Source organism: Ictidomys tridecemlineatus, chromosome 12 (assembly GCF_052094955.1).
Source record: "Ictidomys tridecemlineatus isolate mIctTri1 chromosome 12, mIctTri1.hap1, whole genome shotgun sequence".
In the NCBI taxonomy this organism is placed as follows: domain Eukaryota; kingdom Metazoa; phylum Chordata; class Mammalia; order Rodentia; family Sciuridae; genus Ictidomys; species Ictidomys tridecemlineatus.
The window spans coordinates 46,604,368-46,627,862 of NC_135488.1; the positions used below are offsets into that span (position 1 = coordinate 46,604,368).

At 38.8% G+C, this 23,495-nt stretch overlaps 1 protein-coding gene across 4 annotated transcripts in view; it reads right to left on the minus strand.

Annotated features, from left to right (window-relative positions):
* Positions 1-19,454, minus strand: part of Lims1 (LIM zinc finger domain containing 1) — a 146,293-nt gene extending 126,839 nt beyond the window's left edge. For 2 of the 4 annotated variants that reach the window (XM_078028848.1, XM_078028849.1), the window contains exon 1: positions 19,220-19,453. In XM_078028848.1, coding sequence (XP_077884974.1) covers positions 19,220-19,428 — 209 coding nt within the window. In that variant the 5' untranslated portion in view covers positions 19,429-19,453. Of the gene's footprint in view, positions 1-19,219 lie in introns of all 4 variants that reach the window. The other 2 variants (XM_078028850.1, XM_078028846.1) reach the window with 2 other exon arrangements.
* Positions 19,455-23,495: the final 4,041 nt, after the last annotated feature.

Below are 23,495 nucleotides of genomic sequence, written 5' to 3' on the forward strand. Positions count from 1 at the left end.
TAGCTGAGGTATTGGTGATAAGATTTTTCTCCCATTCTGTAGGCTCTTTGTTCATGTTCTTGATTGTTTCCTTAGATGTGAAGATGCTTTTTAGTTTGCTACCATCTATTTATTGGTTCTTGATTTTCTTTCTTGCGCTTTAGAAGTTAGTATCATACTTAATTGTGAAAATCAGAAACAAGACCAAGACGACATTTCTGTTCAACAGGGTACTAGAGTTTCTAATCAGGGCAATCAGGCAGGAAAAAAGAAAGAAAATAAGTAAAAGGAATCCAGATAGGAAAGGAATAAGTAAAACTACGTTTACTTTCAGGTAACATGATCTTGTATACAAAAAATCCTATGGAACAGATATCCAAAGAAAATTTAGAACCACTAAACAATTTCGGCAAGGTTGCAGGCCGGAACAACTATGTTACAAAAACTGACACAAAAATTCTATTGCATTTCTATACACTAGAATGAATATTCCTAAAGTTAAATTAAAAATTTTTTTATTTACAATAGCATCTAAAAGAACCAAACACCACTATAAACATTGTTGAAAGAAATAAAAGACCTAAATAAATGAAAGACATCATGTTTATGGATTGGAAGGCAAATACTTCCCAAATTGGTCTATAAATTCAACACATTCTATCAAAATCCTCACTGGCATTTTTTTCAGAACTTGCAAACTGATCCTAAAATTCGCATGGAAAAGTAGGGGGACTCAGAATAGAATAAAAGTCTTTAAGAAGAACAAGGGTGAAGTATTCATGCTTCCTGATTTCAAAAAGTATTACACAATTATAGTAATAAAGACAGTAAGATAATTAGTAAACAGGATTTTGAATGTTCCCAACACAAAGAAACGTTGAAATGTCTGAGGTGATAAATATGCCAATTACCCTGATCTTATCATTATACAACATGCATGTGTTGAAATGTCACACTGTACCCCACAAGTACATTCAATTAATGTCAATTAAAAATTTTAAATATTTTTTTAAAGACAGTAAGGTAGTTGTAGCATAAAGATAAGCATATCTTTATATATCAGACATATAAATAGAGGAATAAATAAATTAGAAAAAAATTAAAACACTTAATAAAGATGTATAGATCTAGTTAGAAAAAGGTCATTAATGATCTTAGAGAAAAGTGGTCTCAGTGGTAAAAAATAAAATTATCAGGGCCTGGGGTTGTGGCTCAGTGGTAGAGTGCTTGCCTAGCATGTGTAAGGCACTGGGTTTGATTCTCAGCACCACATATAAATAAATGAATAAAATAAAAGTTCATCAATGTCTAAAAAATATTAAAAACAAACAAACTTCCAGGAGTAATGTGAGAAGAAAGAAGGTGATAAAAAAAAAAAAAAAGACAGTAGACAGAGACCATTCATTTAAGAAAGCTTAAGCGGAATAGGAAGAACATTAGTGATGAAGGCAGAACTAGTGGAAAAGAACTGTAGAGACAAGTTCCCTCAGAAAGCTGAAATGAAATGGATAGAGAGAAGAAATGGAAGAACTCTTCAGAAAAGATGAGGGAAGGGGGCTGGGGATGTGGCTCAAGCGGTAGCGCGCTCGCCTGGCATGCGTGCGGCCCGGGTTCGATCCTCAGCACCACATACCAACAAAGATGTTGTGTCCGCCGAGAACTAAAAAAAAATAAATATTAAAAAAAAAAAGAAAGAAAAGATGAGGGAAGATACAGAAAGAGAAGATTGATGGCCTACTTTCTAATTTTGGCTTGCTAGGGAAAAACTTTTTCCTTTTTCCCACTTGAACATTGTTCAACATATTAACTGCAATCATTTACCTTAGTTTAAATAAAAGTACTTTACATATTCAATATCATTACCATTAGAAATAAGCAAATTAAAGCCACAATGAAATACCACTACACACCAAAAAAATGGCTAAAATCAAAGTAACAATAAATGCACCAAGCGTTGGGGAAGATGTTGTCTAAGTGGAATCCTCATCCACTGCTGGTGGAATCAGCTACTTGAGCAGTTTCTTATGCAAAAATCTTTCCATATGGCCCAGCAATCTCAATCCTAGGAACCTACTCTAGAGAAATGAACACATGTGTCCATGCAAAGATGATACACAAATGTTCACAGCACATTAGTCATAATAGACAAAAAGTGGAAACAATTCAAATGTAGGTCAGCTGGTAACTGGATAAACAAAATATAGTACATACCAATACAATGGAACACTATTCAATAATATAAAGAAGTGAACTACTGATGATTGCTACAGCATGAATATAATAACCTAAAAAAACATTGCGCCAAGTCAAAGAAACCAAACACTAAAGACTACACAGAATTCCATTTATATGAAAGGTTAAGGAAAGGGAGATTTACACAAACAGAAAGGGTTAGTGCTGGGGGTCAAACAAATGAATTTACTTCCAGATGATGGAAATATTCTCAAAAAGCATAGTTATGGTGGCTATACAATTCTGTAAATATATAAAAACCTTACCAACTTACGATGATGATTTTTGTGGTATATAAATTATATTGCAATATAATTTTTTAAAAGCACTTTTTATTTTTCCCCACTATTTTATGCTTAGATGTTGTAATCATACCATGACTAAAACTTCACATACTGCTTTTCTATTATCATGATGTAATATTATAAAGCTTTAATAAATATTTTTTTGATAATTATTTTTTAGTTGTAGTTGGACACAATACCTTTATTTTATTTATATGTGGTGCTGAGGATCAAACCCAGGACCCCGCATGTCCTAGGCAAGCACTCTACCATTGACCCACAACCCCAGCCCAATAAGTATTTTTAAATTATATTATTTCACTAAATTTTAGGGTGTCATAGATATTTTAAATGACTTATGATTGTTTACTTAGGTAATATAAACTTTCTGCTTATCTGAATAATGCTGCAAAAATCTTTTCACACCAAGTTTTCTCTACTTGCTTAAGTTTATTTTACAGAAATGAAAATTACAGATTACAGATTACCAATCAGTTCAGTCCTGACATAACACTGCCAAATTATTTTACTCACAGATTTTATGAATTTACTCTTCCTTTGAATAAAGGAAGTGCTTTGCTATTTTTGCCTGTTCATTCTTCCCAAGAACCTTGAAGATAAGTTTGTCAATTTAACCAAAAGAACTTCACCTGAAATTTTGATTAACATTATTGAAACTACATATTAATATGAAAAAATGAGGAAGTTCATTAAAAAAATTTAATGTTAGATCTAAAAGATTTAACCCAATCACATAGTAGCTTCATTTATCCAGAATATAGCGTCTTTCCATGTCAAATAACTATTCCTTCATTGACCTCTAACGAAGAAAAGAAATACTGTGCTTGCACAGTATTATTGAAATAATCCGAGTCTAATTCAGTGCCAACTGAAAGGTTCCTCATTAGCATCTACCACATAACAGTTTACGGCAATATTTACAGAAATATTGAACCACTGAACCAAACAAAAACTATACATACCAAATAAAATACATCATCATTTATTCATTTGACAATTATTTATTGAGTGCCTATGATGTGACATGTACTATTTTATGAGTGGGATATATAATCACTCTCCTGGAAAGAGTGATTAACTATGACTGAGAGAAAAAAAATTCTTTGTAAAAGTTTCCCAAGCCTCATATCCTTGGAGTTCTCATCATCCCCATCCTGCACATTCTAAAACCTATCACCACAACTTCCTTCATAGAAAGCATTCTAAATGACTGGGCACATCATCAGGAGCAAATACAAATTTTTTGTTTTGTTTTGTTTTTCTTTAAAAAAATCAAAAGGACTCAAGTTCAGAAAACACTTCTTTTTAAGTCTATTCTCACGGTCCCAAAATGACCCTTGTGGGGGAAAAAAATAGACCTCTGAAATTTTAAGGAAACCACTGGGACTTTTGTTTTCTGTCAGATTTAGCAGAGTTCTGTATTAAAATTAAGCATTATTTTCTATATTTCACCAATGTTCTTTGTCATAAGTATCACTGACAGAGGGAAAGCACCTAACAAGTACTATAAAATTCAGATAGAAAGTGAAGAAGGTTTCATACTACATATAACACACATACTTATGAATAAAACATTTCATTGCAGAACACAAAGAAAATGATTTAAACAGATTGCAGATGTTCCATACTTTGTACAGATCTGGCCAATGTCCAAAACACAAAATATGTTCTCATTTCCTAATGTGGGTTAGCCAGCATTTTTTTTTTAAGTGAATTAAGTGGACTCAGAGCACTGCCTGTACTTTGCATGCTGGCTTCTTACAGAATTGTATGTAAGTAACTCAGGAGGAAAGTCTAGGCTAAAAATGCTGTCATGTATTACACTGCTTCCCATGGTGAAAACTAAGGGGGGAAAAAAGCACATTAAATTGCTCCAGAAATTAGCATTGGCCTTATAAACATCTCAAAGTTATATCATTATAATTATGGTCAATCTGATAAACCAGACAGTTAATCTAGTGTTTTACACATATAGCTTTTTAAAAATTTTAAACACATTTTTCATCATTATCCTCAGTCATGTAAATACACTCAATGACCTAAAATGGGTTATGTGAAGAGAACTTTTCAGATTCTGTGAAGCTAGCTTTCACTTTATTGCATCCATTTTTTAAAAGAGAAAACCAGTCTCAAGTCATGTTTACAAAGCCTTCTTGCCTATTACAAAAATGCCACTACCCACACTCCTAAAACAAAAGTCTGCTCAATTGGTAGATGAATTACTCTATCTTCAGATTTCAATGAAAACTACTCCATCTTCCCTAAAACCACGCTTCACTCTGACAAAGTCTACACTGTATTCCAAAGAACTATTATGGCAGCAACCCACTAAAACCCAAGGGAATCAAAATATTCTAATGCAGGCAATGACATTCAACTGTGATATTTGGGACATCATATCCCCACACTATCTCTGAAAAAGAAAACATAAGAATAGTGATTGAATGTTTGTTTTGTTCTAAAACTTCCCATTAGAACAACAGGCATTCAACCTAAGCCTGAGGAACCACGCTCAATTTTAACTATATTCATATACTTTGGCTTCTAGGATGTCCAAAGAATAAATCTAAGCTCATTTGAAGATAAAAGTTAAAATGTCAAACGTCGGGCTGGGGATGTGGCTCAAGCGGTAGCGTGCTCGCCTGGCATGCGTGCGGCCCAGGTTCGATCTTCAGCACCACATGCAAACAAAGATGTTGTGTCCGCCAAGAACTAAAAAACAAATATTAAAAATTCTCTCTCTCTCTCTCTCTTTCTCCTCTATCTTAAAAATAAAAATAATAATAATCTGTTTTCTTTAAAAAAAAAATGTCAAACATCCTTTCTGGCTAATTACAAGCTTAGTGCATGTCATTTTTATCTGAGACCTTCTGCTTCTGTTTCTATGAGCCCAGGTCTGGGAGACTACCAGGAGGGCATCCAGCCCCCTGAAGCCAACAGGCCATAAACTAATCTATGCTGGATATACTCTCACAATCATGTCTAAGCATTTAAAAAGATATTCTCGCTCACCTAGCCCAGGCGGGACCCGGGTTCAATCCTCAGCACCACATAAAAATAAAGGCATTGTGTTTAAAAAAAAAAAAAAAAGACATTCTTAACCTCATCAAATTCCACCTCTGTCCTACTGTCCTTCAGTGATGACATGTATGTCCTGCCTGAAATATAATTTATCTTACTTCCCCACAATTTGAAACTTAACTATAATATCACTAAGCATGGAAGCAACAGTCTAACTGCTACATTGTCAGTCTTGTGTTGAAGACAAATTGCCATTTTGGAATCCAAACGGTGAGGAAAAACTTTATTCAAAATGTATGTTTAACTTAAATTTAACTTCAAAAACACAACTCCTCTTAATGAACTTTATCATCCTTTCTTCTTATAATGAAATCAGAAACTCCAAACCAGTCATTCACAGACAAAGTCACGTTACTCATGATACAAACATGAGACACAGGGAAACATATACTGAAAATAAAACAATTCAAGCACAACCATCAGTAAGGAAAATTTGTTATCCATTTAAAAAATGATCATGGTTAAAATCCAAATGATTTACAGGGGCTTTTCTTTTTTGGGGTCAGGGGGATCAGGATTGAACTCAGGGGCACTCAACCACTAAGCCACATCCCCAGGCCTATTTTTTGTATTTTGTTTAGAGACAGGGTCTCAATGAGATGCTTAGCATCTTGCTTTTGCTGAGGCTGGCTTTGAACTGGCAATCCTCCTACCTCAGCTTCCGGAGCAGCTGGGATTACAGATGTGCGCCACCGTACCCAATTACAGATGCTTTTCAATAGTCTCCATAACCAACGTAACCGTGCCCATTAATCTAGACACCTTTAATATCTTTCAATGAAAATATTTAAAACCCCACACGATATTTAACAAACAAACATATTTATACCACTGCTTCTTTTTTTTTGGTTTGTTTGGGTACTGGGGATTGAACTCCAGGGCACTTTACCACTAAGCTACATCCAGCCCTTTCTACTTTTTATTTTAAGACTTAAAATAAAAGGTCTTACTGAGCTGCTTAGAGCCTCACTAAGTTACTGAGGTTGACCTCAAACTTGAGATCCTTCTGTCTTAGCCTCCCAAACCACCAGATTACAGACATGCACCACAGTGCCTAGCTTATACCACTGCTTTAAAAAGGGGGGGGGGGGGTCACTCAAGTTACAGCCAAATTTGCTAAGGAATAGACAGCCAGGTTCTATGGGTTCAGCTGTAAATGATCCAAACATTAACTATATCCTTCAATGGAATGCTAATCAGCTAATAATCCTTTTTTTTTTCTTAAGAGAGAGAGAGAATTTTAATATTTTTTTTTAGTTTTTCGGCAGACAGAACATCTTTGTTTGTATGTGGTGCTGAGGATCGAACCCGGGCCGCATGCATGCCAGGCAGTACTACAGCTGAGACTTGAAACGTCTTAAACAACAATCAGAATATCACCATTTTGCATTTCCCCCTAATGAAACAGTGATAAAATTGAAGTCTGCAAAACAGCACCCAGAGGTCAAACCAGCCTGTTACCTGCTTCTGTATGGCTTTGAGTTACACAAAATAGTTCTTACATTTTTACACTTATTAATGAAGAATTTTGTTTCTTCGTTTTTAGCTAACAAAAAATATAATAATAGCAAACACTACTATTAACCTGCTTGGGCTCTGTTCTGCATGTTTGACACACAGTAATTTGTTTAACATTGCCACAACCATATTGTGGGAGACATTATTTGCCTACCTCGTTGCTATTATTTTTCTGAGAGTTTTCCTGATTTTTACCACATGCTTTTTCTACACTAATTGATACTAACTTTCTTCTTTAGCTACTGAATATCCTGTATTACAACTAACCTTCATGTTGCACCAGCTTTGCGTTCTTAAAAATCCATTTAATCACAGAGTACTACATTTCTTTTTATATATTGTTGTTATATTTGCTAATATTTTGTTAAGAAACTTTTACATCTATATTCATATATTCATTTGGAATATTGGTCTATGGTTTTCTTTTTTTTTTTTTGGTCCTGAGGATTGAACTCAGGGGCACTCCGCCACTAAGCCACATCCCCCGCCCTATTTTGTACTATTATTTAGAGACAGGGTCTCATTGAGTTGCTTAGTGCCTCGCTTTTGCTGAGACTGGCTTTCAACTCCTTCCTCTGCCTCCCGAGACACTGGAATTTTTTCTTTTTGTGCATTCTCTGGTTTGGGCAGCAAGATGTACTAGCTTTATAATTTTATTTTATTTTATTTTCAGAAAGAGATTGTGTGGAATTTAAGATAAATGACGCTTTTAGAGGAACTGTTCCATTTCATCTAAGTTTTCAAATTTATGTGTAGATGTTAATATAATTCCTTTATTACCCTTTTAATGACTACAGGGTGGTATATCCCTTGCTTTATTTTTTTAATTGATTAATTATTTAATTAATTATCAATTTTTAATTGATTTATTTTTAGTTTTTGGTTTTTTTTTTAAAGAGAGAGTGAGAGAGGAAAGAGAGAGAGAATTTTTAATATTTATTTTGTTTTAGTTCTCGGCGGACACAACATCTTTGTTGGTATGTGGTGCTGAGGATTGAACCCGGGCCACACGCATGCCAGACGAGCGTACTACCGCCTGAGCCACATTCCCAGCCCCTTAATTTTAGTTGTTGATGGGCCTTTATTTTATTTGCTTATTTATATGTGGTGCTGGGAATAGAACTCAGTGCAATCGAACCCAGTGCCTCATACATAGGAGGCAAGCGCTCTACCGCTGAGCTACAACTCCAGACCCTCCCTTGCTTTATTTTTGATATTGATGATTAGTGTCTTTCCCCCATCAATTTTGCTAAAGTTTTGTCTACTGTATTGATCTTTTCAAAGAAACGACTCTTTTCACTGATTCTTGAATTTTTTAGTTTTAATTATGTTGGTTTCTCGTGTTTTTTGTTGTTGTTGTTGTTGTTATTTTTTGGTTTGGGTACTGGGGATTGAATTCAAGGATGCTCTCCCACTGAGCCACATCCTCGGCCTTTTTTATTTTTTATTTTGAGACAGGGACTCACTAAGTTGCTTATGGCCCCGCTAAGTTGCTGAGGCTGGCTAGGAACTTGCGATCCTCCTGTCTCAACCTCCAGACCTGCTAGGATTACAGGCACACATTACTGTGTCAGGCTTGATTTCAGGTTTTTTATTTTCCTCTTACTTGTTTTGGATTTATTCTCTTCTTTTTCATTATTTATTTTTTTTTCTTTAACTTGGAATTGAACCCAATGGCTTAACCACTGAGCCACATCCCCAACCTTTTAATTTTTTTTTTTTTTTTTTTTTTTTTTTTTTTTTTTTGAGATAGGGCCTTGCTAAATTGCTGAGTCTGGCTTGGAAACTGTGATACTGCTGCCTCAGCCTCCCAAATTGCTGGGATTACAAGTGTGCGCCACCATGCCTGGCTTTTTTCTTTCTTTAAAGGTTCTTAACATATGAGAGCTACAATTACTGATTTGAGACTTTTCTTCTTTTCTAGTGCATTCAATACTATATATTTTCCTCCCAGCTCTACTTTATGTCCTATAAATTTTGATATGTTGCATTTTCATTTTTACTTAGTTCAATGTGTTTCTTCATTCTCTCTTTCTCTTTGACTTATGAACTATATAAAAGAATGCTTTTTAGAAACATTGTTAGATTTCCCTATGATATTTAGGTTCCTGACTTGTAGTTTGATTTCTAGACTGATTCCAATTCTTTTTAAATTTTTTGAAGTTTATGGACCAAAATATAATCTTGGTATACATTCCATAGAAACTTTTTAAAAATTTTTTATTTGTTCTTTTTAGATGTACATGACATAAGAAGTGCCAAAGGAACTTGAGAAGAAAGTGTTCTGCTGTTGTTAAGTATTGTCTCTGGTAATTTACTTTCTCTCAAGTCCACTTTATCTGATGTCTATATGATTGACTATAATAAAGTCATCTTTGAGTTCCTTTGACTGAATTTTGCAAAACGCAACTTTTACTTTCAATTTGCCTATACTATTATATTTGGAGTAAGTTTCTTAGACGGCATATAGTTAGATCATGTTTTTTTTAATATACATCAAGCTCTTTCAATTGGGAAATTAAGTATAATGGGCTTTCTCCTCTCCTTTCAGGATTCCAAAGACACAAATCAACAAGAGACATGCCACATACTATGTATGAAATATGCAAGAACCTAATACTTACCATCTATGTGTAGACATGGGATATGATGGAGATCAAACCTGAATCTTACCAAACTCACTTCTAGATCAGCAGTTTCCAAGGTGACCTAAGAAGCCACACTACTTTCATAACACTAAGATTTATTTTGTTTTTATTTTCTCACTAGTATACAGTAGAGTTTTCCAGAAGCTCCATGACATGAACTATTATAACTGATTGAATACTTGTTCTCTTCTAATAAGATTTAAAGAGTCTCACAAAAAACTTTTTTTTTTGTTTTAAGACACTCTTTTCACAAATTTATGTTTTTAAATACTTATTTTTTAGTTATAGATGGACACAATATCTTTATTTTATTTTTATATGGTGCTGAGGATGGAACTCAGTGCCTCACGCATACTAGGCGAGCGCTCTACCTCTGAGCCATAACCCCAGTTCACAAATTTATTTTTTTGAAAAATAATTACAAAATACATTATTTATTTTAATGTGCAAAAAAGTTTATTAAATTTCAAATACTGTGAAGCTTTTCAAGGTACTTATCTCAGTCTATTTTGTGCTGCTAAAACAGAATACCTGAGACTATATATTTTATAACAAACAGAAGTTTATTTTCTCTCAATTTTGAGAGCTAAAAAGTTTAAGATCAAGGTGCTGGCATCTGCTGAGGGCCTTCTTGCTGCATCATCTCATGGAAAAAGGTGGAAGGGCAAAGCACCAAGAAGGAACCAAACTCTCCCTTTCACAATGTCATTAATCATATCTCTCAAAGTCTCCCCTCCCAATACTATTAACGGCAATTAAATTTCAACATGAGCCAGGCTCAGTGGCACATACCTGTAATCCCAGTGGCTCAGGAGGCTGAGGCAGAAGAATCCCAAGTTCAAAGCCAGCCTCAGCCACGGCAGCGAGGTACTAAAAAACTCAGTGAGACCCTATTTCTAAAGAAAATACAAAATAGGGGCTGGGGTTGTGGCTAAGTGGTAGAGTGCTTGCCTCACATGTGTGAGGCACTAGGTTCAATTCTCGGTACCATATATAAATAAATGAATAAAATAAAGGTCCATCAACACTAAAAAATATTTTTAAAAAATAAAATGAAATACAATATAGGGCTGGGGATGTGGCTCAGTAGTTGAGTGCCCCTGAATTCAATCCCACAGCAACCCCTTCCCAAAAAATTTCAACATGAATTTAGAGGAAACATTCACACCACAGCAGTCCTCAATAATTTATAAGTGTAAAGTGGTCCTGAGACCAAGAAATTTGAGAACTGCTTCTTTAGATCAAATCAACAATTTATATAACAAAGGATGTTACACTATATACTCCAAGGGCGCAATCTACCAATCTAAACTACAGCAAATTATTCAGGGCAAACAACAACAATAACAAAACAATATCACAAAAGCAATAAAAAAGATGAAAAGGTACCTATGTGCTAAAAGAGGCTGAAAGACTTATTAACCTTCAAAATACATAAGCCTGGAGGCTGGGGTTGTGGCTCTGTGGTAGAGTGCTCACCTAGCATGTGTGAGGCACTGAGTTCAATCCTCAGCACCACATAAAAATAAATAAATAAAATAAAGGTATTGTGTCCATCTACAACTAAAAAAAAAAAATTAAAACCTATAAACCTTCTTTAGATTCTACTTTTAAAAAAATACAATAAAATGTTTGAAACAATAGAAATTTGAATATTAACTACGAGAAGGTGACACCAAGGAATTAGTATTAATCTTTTTCAAGTGTGATGATGTGGTTAATATTCTTAAAGTGCTTTTTAGAAGTGTCTTTATCTTTTAAGGATACATATTAATATTAATATCTCTATACATGACATAGAGGAGAGAGGAATGGAAAAATATTGGCCCTCAGTCAAAGATTTACCACCAGTCAATAATTACTGAAGCTGGGTAGCAGTGCATGGAGATTCACTATTCCAGTTTTGTATGTTTGAAGTCCTCTATTAAAAAAAAAAAATTGGGTGCATAGATTTAATGTTCCTCCCCCAAGAAGGCTAAATCATCTGTTTTCAGCATAAGTCCCATGCCATGATTAGTCTATATATCCCAAGTTTTGAGAGAATTGCTTTACCTAATTCATGAGTTTCCCATATAACATTCAAATAAATCTGGCCTCTGAACACAACCATGATTGACATTTTCCTAACTCCTGAGAACCAAACATTTGGCTATTCCCAGTGTCTTAAAAAATAACAATTTTGGGGGCTGGGGATGTGGCTCAAGCGGTAGCGCGCTCGCCTGGCATGCGTGCGACCCGGGTTCGATCCTCAGCACCACATACCAACAAAGATGTTGTGTCCGCCGAGAACTGAAAAATAAATATTAAAAATTCTCTCTCTCTCTCTCTCCTCTCTCTTTAAAAAAATATAACAATTTTATTTAACAATAACTAGTGACAAATTACCATTTCCTTACTTAAATTTCTTAAAGACGGGGCTGGGGTTATAGCTCAGTGGTAGAGCACTTGTCTAGCATGTGTGAGGCACTGGTTTGGAGTCTCAGCATCACATATAAATAAATAAAGGTCCATTGACAACTAGAAAGATTTTTTTTTAATTCTTAAAAGATTTTTTTTCAAACTTTTCTTATGGTACAGTACATACATAGTTGTTAATACAAGGTTTGTCAAGAGCTGAAGAGAGAATAATGGAAATCTGAGTTGCACACAAATACCTAATACATTCTATAGAAGGTCAAGAAGAAAAGCCTAACGGGTGCTAAAACAAGGACACCATCTTCAAAACAAAGGAGTTTAGGCTGGAGGCCTCGAGATTAAGATTTGAGAACTCCTGCCCCCTCAAAGTCAAGAGGGGGGGATTATTCCTGGCACAAGAATAACAAAAATCAAGGATTGTAATGTTTTGCAATAAGATGATGTAAGCTGGATAGGTTGGTCGAGCTTGTAAAGGCCTTGAAACCTAGGAAAAGTAGAGAACTGTGATCCCTTTTCCACCAGTTGTGTGAACTGAGGAGACACAGGGCTCTGCAGGGATCTTCAGTGTAAACCTCAGCTCTGTCAGCAAAGTGTGACAGTGTTCTTGGCCATTTGAGTTCCTCACCTATAAAACAGGCATAAAAATCCTACTTCAATCATGGTGTGTCTGTGACAATAAAATTTATTGTGTAAAATAATAACTTTAAAGTATTTGTGTAAAAGTAGATAATTAATTTTAAAAAATTATTATTACCAAGAGTTGTTTTTTTTTTTTAAGTGGCCTGGCAGGGGAATGAAATAAACTAAACAAGGAATTATATCATATGAATTTCTTTCCAATGCTCCATAGATGTTGGGTCCCTACCACTATATATTAATGCACTATAGAGTCAAGTTAAGCCAAATGTAAAAGCTATCTTGTTTTCCTCAAAGTTTTTTGAGTTTATTCAAACAATGTCATAGACACTAAGCTAGTCCTGAACTTTTCAATTCCTTAACAAATGAGGTTATAAAAAGAAATATAAAGCCTATTTAGATATAGATTATATATCTTTGGATATTTAATATATTTGATTAAGATATTCTTTTACTTCCAAAGATTACAATTTGACAGAAAAGATTAGACATATATACCCAAAATCATAATACAAAATAGAAATTGCTTGGGGAGAATTGATAAAGCTCTAAATTTCTAACTTCTCAGCACATGGCAGGAGCTCAACAAATGTTCCCAAAATTCATTACTTCAAGGGAAAAGTGGCAATTTTGCTCCAGCTGCCAAGAAGACACAGTACAGGCCAGGCGCAGTGGCATACTCCTATAATCCCAAGGGCTCAGGAGGCTGATGTGGATGGAACACCAATTCAAAGCCAGACCAGCAACTTAGTGAGACCCTCAGCAACTTAGCAAGACCTTGTCTCAAAATAAAATATAAAAAGGGCTAGGGATGTGGCTCAGTGGTTAAATGCCCCTGGGTTCACTCCCTGGTACCAAAAGAAAAGAAAAAAAACACAGTAGACAGTAATTCTCTAGGCCGAACAACATGAGGAAAAGCATTGAAATAGGAAATCATTAAATGTTTCTAGAAAATGGTGGTTAGGGTTAGAGAAACATAGACTACTGGAATAGTTTGGGCCAAAGGTGGGGCCAAATCACAAACAATCTTAATTATAGGCTCTAATGTCTAGACCTTATTTGATAGGAAATAAGAAACTTATTAATATTTTGAAAACAAGGGGTAATATGACCAAAGTAGTACTTTATGAAAATCTGCAACCAGATGAATGAAAGAACAGTTAAAATTCTCAAGAGCAGGGACCACGTCTTACATTGCATTTCATCAGGTGTACTGGACAGTGCCTCACACATTTAAAAAAAGAAAAATCTGTTGAATATACTGCATTGAGGAGGAGGAAACTAGTGTAACAAATGCTGCATTTGCCTACCCTCTGGTTCCTTACTGTGCTAATAAGACAGATTTACATGTAATAGTAATGTGCCCTGCTTTAAAAATAAATATTTCCCAATAAGAAATAAACTTACAAACCATTTAAGCAAATGTTGACAGTATTCGTCACGTAACTGATCAGTAAAGAAGCCAGTCAATAGAAAGGAATCTCTTAAGACTCTGACTTGTGGAAACACTGGACATGGATAAGTGAGTAGACCTTAGTTTCTCAGAAGGAAGATTTCCAGGTGTAGACAAAGGCACCAAAAATACCATGCCTCCTAGAACATATTTCACAAAAGTAATCTATCCACTTAAAACACAGTGATATCTAGGACCCTGTACTAGAACAATTTGGGGACAATATTTCCAAATCCATTCAGATATTTCCAGAGTTATTACTTTGTTAGTAGAGTTGCTAAGGTTTGAATATGACTTGATTATGTTCCCCAACAATTCAAGTATCAGGAGCTTGGTTTTTAGTATGTAATTGCTGACCAGATGTCAGGACCCTTAAGAGATGAGGCTTAGTATGAGGTCCTTAGGTCACTGGAGCATTGCCCTTAGAAGGGCTTAAGGCAGTATCTGTGGGACCCTGAGTTAGTTCTCTGGGAGGGTAGTTATAAAAGGGGCAAGCCAAGCCCTCTCTGGATTCCTGTTTCAAGATGTGATCTCTCCCTTTTGCAAGAACTTTCATCACTGTCGACTACCATGAAGTAACACAAGTAAAGGGAACCTTTGCCAGATCCTGTGCCATCCTGTCTGACTTTCAATCTCCGAAAATTGTTAAATAAATTTCTTTTCCTTATGAAGTTCAGACTGTCTTGGGCATTTTGTTCCAGTAATGCAAAACTGACTATGATAGGGAGTTCAGATGTACCTGACAAGGTGATGGCCTTCATGACATTTACAACATAGATAGGAAGGTAATATATAATGCCGTTTGAATACAGCAACAGAGAAAACTAGCATAACACAGTAGGAGACCTCACACTAATATCAGAAGTTTGCACTCTATTCCTAACTCTGAGCCAGGCACAATAGGCACATTCCTATAATCCCAGGGACTCAGGAGGAGGAGGCAGGAGAATTCCAAGTTTGAGGCCAGCCTCAGCAACTTAGCAAGACCTGTCTCAGAATTAAAAACTGAAAAGAGCTGGGGATGTGTCTTGAGGATAAAGCTCCCATGGGTTCAAATCCTAGTATCATGCCCCCCAAAATAAATAAATAAAAATCCTTAAACAAAACAAAAAAGCAGTTACGAACAATTTAACTTTTTTGTTTTTGTTATTTTATAGTAATTGTAGATGAACACAATAACTTTATTTATTTATTTTTATGTGGTGCTGAGGATCAAACCCAGTGCCTTACATGTGCAAGGCAGGTGCTGTAACACTGAGCTATAGCCACAGCCCCACATATAACTTATTTTATTTTTTAAGACATTGATGGATCTTTATTTTATTCGTTTATTTATATGTGGTGCTGAAAATCGAACCCAGTACCTCATACATGCTAGGCAAGCACTCTACCACTGAGCCACAACCCCAGCCCCCCCACATATAACTTTTAATTCCATTTGGTACAAAAGGAATGGGTATAAACACTTGTTATAAATGTTTTTATCCTTTATGTTACTTGACTCTGAGGCTCCATACTTCTAGTATCCTAATGCTAGATCTTGTGCCTCCTACCACCAGGAACACACTGTCAGCACTCAAACTAATTCCTAGCACCCCTCTTTCTACCTCTCAAGGCACTACTCAAAGCTTGCTTTGTCTGCAGCTTCCCCACCCCTTTGTTAAGTGTCACTGCAGACTCATCAAGCTCCAAAACATGCTCCAACATGAAAACAATGCAAAAAATGCCTACTCTCCCCACCCACAGAAATGAGATGTCAGGATGAGAAAACCGCTGCTGCTGAAGAATGCACAGTATATGGCAACAGGTATTACAGCCCACCTGAAGTATTTCAAAATTAAAGTTTTTGGAAGACAATGTAGCAACACTCCAGCATGTAAAGTAGATGATATTCTCATGGGTAGAAAACCACAACTTACAATACAGTTACAAGAACTATACAATCGATAAATGGTTTGAGATGATTTTCCTTCTATTTAAGTGCAAACCTAGTTAAGAACATGACTTATTCTGAGGTTTATTTAAATGATTACCGAAGAACAAATATAACATTAATGAAAATGGAGACTCTCCTGCTCTGATTTTTCTAAAGTTGTTGAGTTTCGCTAGCCCAGTAGAGGGGCTCTAAGGCCCTCTGTGAGAGGAAGAGAAAGTTACTTTATCCACAAAAGCAAAAAAAAGAGCCACCCACAAGATAGTCAAGAGGCTACAACAAAGGAAAAGGGGAGGGATAATAAATTAAAGGTAGCACAATTCTGATAGACAGTTTTCTCTAAGCCTTCACAACATAGAACAACCTATAACTGAAGGTATCTTTTCTTTCTTTTTTTTAATATTTATTTTTTAGTTGTAGTTGGACACAATACCTTTATTCTATTTATTTACTTTTATGTAGTGCTGAGGTTCAAACCCGGGGCCTCACATGTGACAGGCGAACACTCTACCACTGAGCCACAACCCCAGCCCTGAAGGTATCTTTTCTACCACCAAATTTTCACTGGCTTTCTTTCTTAAAAATCAAGAACTCAACCTCCTAATCATTAAAAACTGACCCAGAACACTGAAGTTTTATGAAGACACTCCCTGCCATTACAGTTTCCCTCTTCATGATGGCACTAGACATGAGAGGACTCACGGAAAAGCCCTAAGGGCAAAAAGTTACTTTTTCCATATTTATTCTTCAAGTCTTAGTTATTATCTCCTATTACAACTTCCCAAGACTACAAAGCACACACTACAACCAGCACTCAACAAGCATTTTTAAGAGTAGTCTTTGTAAATGCTCCCTTTTAATTACCCCAATGCCTTCACATCCCTCATCAAATAGGATTATGTCTTTTTAACAATGCTTCGCAAAGAAGATCTTTTCTAGGGGTTTGCCAGCTGCTGGTCTTCTAGAATTTACCAAGGCAGTGATAGGGTAACTGAACTCTTCATCTACAGAAACTTGCAGAAAAAAAAAAAAAGCCTATTTCACTTTTAAGTGTCCTCGATAAAATGGTATAGGCACTTTGGAAAAATCTGTCCATTTCTTAAAAAGCTGAACATTACTGTACAATCTGGCAACTGCTCACTCTTGAACATTTATCCCAAAGAAAGGAAAACTTACGTATATAAACATTCACAGTAGCTTTATTCTTAATTTCCCCAACTGGAAATACCCAAATATCCTTCAGCTAAACAGTTAAACTGTTGTAGACCCACACCATGGAATTTTATTCAGCAATAAAAAAGAGCTATGATACATGCAATAAGTATTTATGATTCCACTTATGTGAGGTATCCATGGAAGTCAAAATCATATAAACAGAAAGTAAAATGGTGTCTGCCAAGAACTGGGGGAAAGAAAGAATCGGGAGTTATTGTTTAATGGGCACAGAGTTTCAGTACTCTTTATTTCAGTACCAACAAAGGTTACTGAAACTGAAGGCAAAAAGTTCTGGAAATGTCTGATAGTGATGGTTGCTCAACAATATACATGTACTTAATGCCAAAAAATAAAAAACAAGGGGTTATCAATAGAAAATTCAGAATGGGAAGAGGATGGAATCAGAGTGGGACACTGGGTCAGGGAGAGAGTCGAGGACCTTAAGAAGGAAACCATTATTTTCTATTCTTTGCTTATACTGTACATCCATTATTCTTTGTATGTCCCATTATTTCCAATTCTATATCAACTTAATATTCAATACTTTTTTAAAAAAGAAATATCCATGAAACAGTACAAGTTATCATTATTAAATCTTGACATTTGTGCTACCTGGGGCCTAATGGCAGGTATACATAAAGCAGTTCCGCTGCATACCAAAACAATACGGTTGTCTCAAGGAAAAGCACGTGAGTGACTGAGTGAGGAGTTGACTTAGATGCTTTCTTCAGAAAACTACATCTCTACTGTAAAAACATGGGACAGACAAATCACTCTAACTTAGACTCACATTTGTCAGGCATTTCCTTCAAATTGAACCTAAGCCTGTCACTTTGAGGAAAACTATCAAATATATTTTGTTGTCAAAGATAATAGTTAAACTTTCCATTAAAAACCAAAATGTTGGAAGATGAGTATCCACCACCTTGAGTTTGAGAGCTTCCCAATTCTCAAGGACTTTAAAATGTTACTATTAACAAATGTCACTTATTGATATGAATGAAATGCATTAGAATTTGGGGTCTGCCTAATGCAGTGAGCTAATATTTTCCAAATGACAAACGTATGATGTTCCAAACTATCAGAGCAAACCCAGGAATTTTAATGGGATACAGTGTGAAACGACTTCTGATTCAGCTGCAGACTTCACAGTTGAACTAACCATGAAAACACGACCACTTCTTAAGTCTTGGTATAGTCACGAAGAATACCACAATGACCTGGGAAAGCCATTAAAACAACCCTCTCTTTTCCAACTCCACGTCTCTGGGATCTCCTTCGCGGAGCTGGGTGAGCGCACCGCGCGGCGGACGCACAGGGGGACTGGGGGCCGGCAGTCGGTGAACACCAGGAGACTCCGCTTCCTAAACACAGTTCCGTGGTCATCCGGCCTGAGCGGGTCAATGAATGAACCGACCGCGGCGTCCCTCGTCCTTTCCGCCGCAGCCAGCGTCTGTGGACCGGCCAGAGGCCCTCGGGGTCCTGCATGTTTTCGGGGGGCTCGGGAACCCGGGTTTCGAGGCCTGCCGGTCGGCGCCGGACTCCCGGGGCTGGGACGTGAGAGACCCACTCGGCCCAGACCTACCGGGCGGGGAACTGGGCCCAGCGCCGAGGCGGCGGCCGCCGCGCCCCTCCACACCCACACCGCACCCTCCCGGCCCGCGGGACCCGGGGAGCGCGCCGCGGGCCGCCCGCCTGAGCCCGCAGCGGGGCTGGGCCGGGAAGCCGCCGCCAGCCGCCCGCGAGCGGCCGGTGAGGGCGCCACCCGACAGCCGACGTGGCGGCCGGAGCGCGCGGCCCGTACCTGTGGGTCAGGCCGGCCGCCACGCCCAGCATCGCTCCGCTCTCGGACGCCGCCGTCCTCGGCCCTTCGGCTCCCGGCGCCGCTCCAGTCACGTCTGCGACCCTCGAGACGACCGCCGGCCGCGGTCCGGCAGGCGGGCCCCGAGCAGGAAGGAGAGGCGGGCCAGGGGCGGGGAGACCGCGGCTGCCGGCCGCCCGCGGCCCACCCATGACGCGTCTGGCCGCACGGGGGCGCGCGGGGGCGGGGCGGCGCCGCCGCTCAGGAGGAGCCACCCCCAGCCTCGGCCGGGTCCCGCTCCCGCCGCCCGCCCCGGCCCCGCCCCCGAGCTCTCTCTGGCCCCGCCCCCGAGTTCTCTCTGGCCCCGCCCCCTCCGCGCCTCGGCCCCGCCCCCGGTGGGCGGGCCCCAAGCCTGAGGCTTTTCCGGGGCTCCTGGGGGATGCCTGCGGCGGGAGGCGGTGCCGGCCACGTGGCCGCTGACAAAAATGGCCGGACTGGCCTTTGCCGCCCCTCCGGGGTGAGGGGCCAGCGGACGGGCCGGCGGTCTGTGCGCGAGTCACCTGTGACGGGACTTGGCCAGGGGCGTGGTCTGGCCGCCGGCTGTGCAGAGCTGCACCGCGTCGCGCCGCCCTGGGGGTCCTGCAGCCACTGCCGGTTCCTTCTGATACCAGGCGTCGAGCCAGTCGGGTTTCTCCAGGGAGCTGGCCACTGCGCGACCGCCTGAGTCCTGAGCCCCACAGAAGCCTGTGCGACGGGGTGCTCTTCGTCAGGACTTTCGCTTTGCCCCGATTTCAGGACCCTTGGCTGACAATCGTGGCTGCCTCGGGCCTCCAGGGGGTGGCTTTAAAGTGGCCAGACCTTGTCGTCACGGTGGCCCCGTCAGGACCGCCGTCGGAGCGAGCCGCTTCTGCGGTGGACCACGTCGGCCACTCAGAACACCCGGGAAATGCTGTGTGGCGCTCCAACATGGGAAAGTGGGTGTCTCACTGCTGCACTGTCTACACGTGTTTCCACGACGAGTCCCTTCATTTCTGTTCAGGCCCCCATCACCCAGCTTTAAAACGAGACTTGGTATTGACGACTATTTTGCTTGTGTGCACACACACACACACACACACACACACACAGCACCGGAAACGTTTTAAAGGTTCTGTTCATAACAAACAGTTATTGAATATGGTTTTCTTATTTTCTACCGCCATTAATCTCCATCAGACAAGCACATGAATGAGAATATTTTCCTGCTCCAAATTAGGAGTCCTGTTAGAGACTCTTCTACTTCTACAGCACTCGTTGATTTTCATCCCTCTTCTGTCACTACAGAAGAGTTAAACTGTATGGAGAAACAGTTGCATTCTAATGGAGAATGAAGTCTCGGAATCTGTCTGGCCTGGGTTCCAACACTCCCAGCTACCTATCGAGTGCCTCTGATGCATGCCATCTACTTTCTGTTGACATTCTACGTGCCCTTTTATCTTTAAAATGCTTTATTATCTCCTTAAAACTATATTTAACTGCAGTATTGTTATTATTTAGCTTTCCTGTTTGTTCCATGAGATCCTTACCTTAATATTCTCCTTGTACGTGATACTGGTCAGGGGGGGGAAGATGGGTGTGGCTCTGAGCAGCATTCTAGGGGCCAAATAGATTCTCCGAAAACACCAAGGGTTTTACAAAGGTGATGGGCTGCTGCCTCAGAGTCTCAGTGGGCGGTGGGGGGGGGGGGCCAGAGCATCACCAATAAGTTTCCAAGGCTGGTCCCGACTCCCTCTTGATAAAAGGCACCTATTTCTTATGTGTTTTTAATTTGGTTTTTTTTTTTTTTAAGAGAAGAGAGAGAGAGAGAGAGAGAGAGAGAGAGGATTTTCAATATTTATTTTCTAGTTTTCGGCGGACACAACATCCTTGTTGGTATGTGGTGCTGAGGATCAGCCTGGGCAGCACGCATGCCAGGCGAGCGCGCTACCGCTTGAGCCGCATCCCCAGCCCAAATTTGGTTTTGTTTGCTTTGTAGTTATAGATGGACAGTTTATTTTTATTTGTTTATTTTTATGCGGTGTTAAGGATCAAACCCAGTGGCTCACACATGGTAGGCAAAGGCTCTGCCACTAAGCTACAGCCCCAGCCCTTATCATGGTTTTTGTTTGTTTATTGTTTATGGTGCTGAGAGATGAAACCTAGGGCCTCAGGCATGCTAGGCAAGTGCTCTATCACTGAGCACATGCGCAAGTAGATAATATGCAAGATGTTGATAGTTTACCTTAAACATTCCTGAAATTTTACTCCGTTGAGCTGTACAAGAACAGTCTCATAACTCACTCCCACGGTATTTTCAAGTCAGTAAAGTCTCATAAAAATCCAGCCTGACTGTACCATATGCCCTGGTGACCTGTATCTTACTGTTTCATTCCTATGAAGGGAGCTGGTTATATCAAAAATGAATGATTGCATATATAGAAAACACCAGAAAAAAATACACCAAAATGTTAAGTGAACTTTACACTTTTTGAATTTTTTTTTTTTTGTACCTGGGATTTAACCCAGGGGTGCTTAACCACTGAGCCACATCCCTAGCCCTTTCTTTTTAAGATATTTTATTTAGACACAGGGCCTCAGTAAGTTGCTTAGGGCCTCACTAAGTTGCTGAGGCTGGCTTTGAACTCACAATCCTCCTGCCTCAGCCTCCCACGCTACTGGGATTACAGGCATGCACCACCATGCCCAGCACACTTTTGAATTTTTTAACTTCCAGTGCATAGAACTAGATTAATTGTAATTCTTCGTTCATAAAATATTTTCATCATTTACTTATGTTTACTTAATTGTTTTGTTAAACACATGACTGTTTCTAATAATGTAACAGGAACCCATGAAAGCACCACTCAAAATAAAAACTAGGTCTTTCATAGAAACTTACATAAACATATGGTTATCCATGGGGATATCTCCCTACCTCTTTCCATCCAAGGCATCCCTCATCCTGAATTCCTTGTCTATCATTTTCTTGATTTTCTTTTCATATACTTTTTATTGACTTGGTAAATTTTATTTATACATATATATCATAAAGTTAGTTTGGCTTAACTTTATAAAAAGATGTACACCAAGGGTTACATAATAGTTAAAAGCTATTGAAACTTGCTTTTTCAGTTGATATTATATTGGTAGGATTCATTGATTTGTTTGACTACTGTGTTATTATATCATAATTTGTTAATTCATTCTCTAATTCATGAGCATTGGAGTTGTTTCTTTTAGCTATTGTCAGTAGTTCTCTTATAAAGATCTTGAACACGTTTCCTGCTATATATATGTATGTATGAATGTCTCTTACACTTTTGTACCTTGGGGTGACAGAAGAACAAACTATTCTTTAGCTTTAGGTGGACACAATATCTTTATTTTACATTTAGGTGGTGCTGAGGATCGAACCCAGTGCTTTGTACATGCTAGGCGAGCACTCTACCACTGAGCCACAACCTCAGCCCCAGAACAAACTATTCTTTTAAAGCATTTGCTCCAAATTGCACTCCAATGGCAATGTATAAGAGGTCTGAAGGGCATATAGCTTCTTTGACCCTTAGTAACCACTTTTCCTTTTGCCAACCCAATGTTCTCTCCATTTCAAGAATAGCAATGATAAGGCAGGCGGGGTGACGCTTGCCTATAATCCCAATGGCTAGAGAGGCTGAGGATCATGAGTTCAGAGCCAGCCTCAGCAAAAAGGTGCTAAGCAACTCAGTGAGACCCTGTCTCTAAATAAAATACAAAATAGGGCTGGGTGAAGGGAAAGTGAGGACTGAGAAATGGGTAAGCAAGAAATGGAAGACGAAGACCAGGCAGAGATAACACTGGGAGTTTGTCAGAGCTGACAAATAAAGGCCATCTCTCGGTAGGAGAGAGAGGCAAAACAGGCTTGAGTTCTGGGATTTTTATGGGGGAGGCTCAGAGCTGGGCAGGTCCTAATGCGGTGGTTGGGGGGGGCAGGGCGTTAATGGTTGGGTTGGTATGAGGGAGTTGTGAGGACTGGCAATGATAGTGACTCTTTCTTCAAGTATTTGTGGGACACAGGTATTTCTATGATCAGTCTGCTCATGTATTTTATTTTATTGAATTGTTTATGCTTATCTTAATGATTTGAAATAGATCTTTTTAAATATTTTTTAGTTGTAGATGGACATAATACCTTTATTTTATTTATTTCTATGTGGTGCTGAGGATCCAAGCCAGTGCCTTACATGTGCTATGCAAGTGCTCTGCCACTGAGCCACAACCCCCA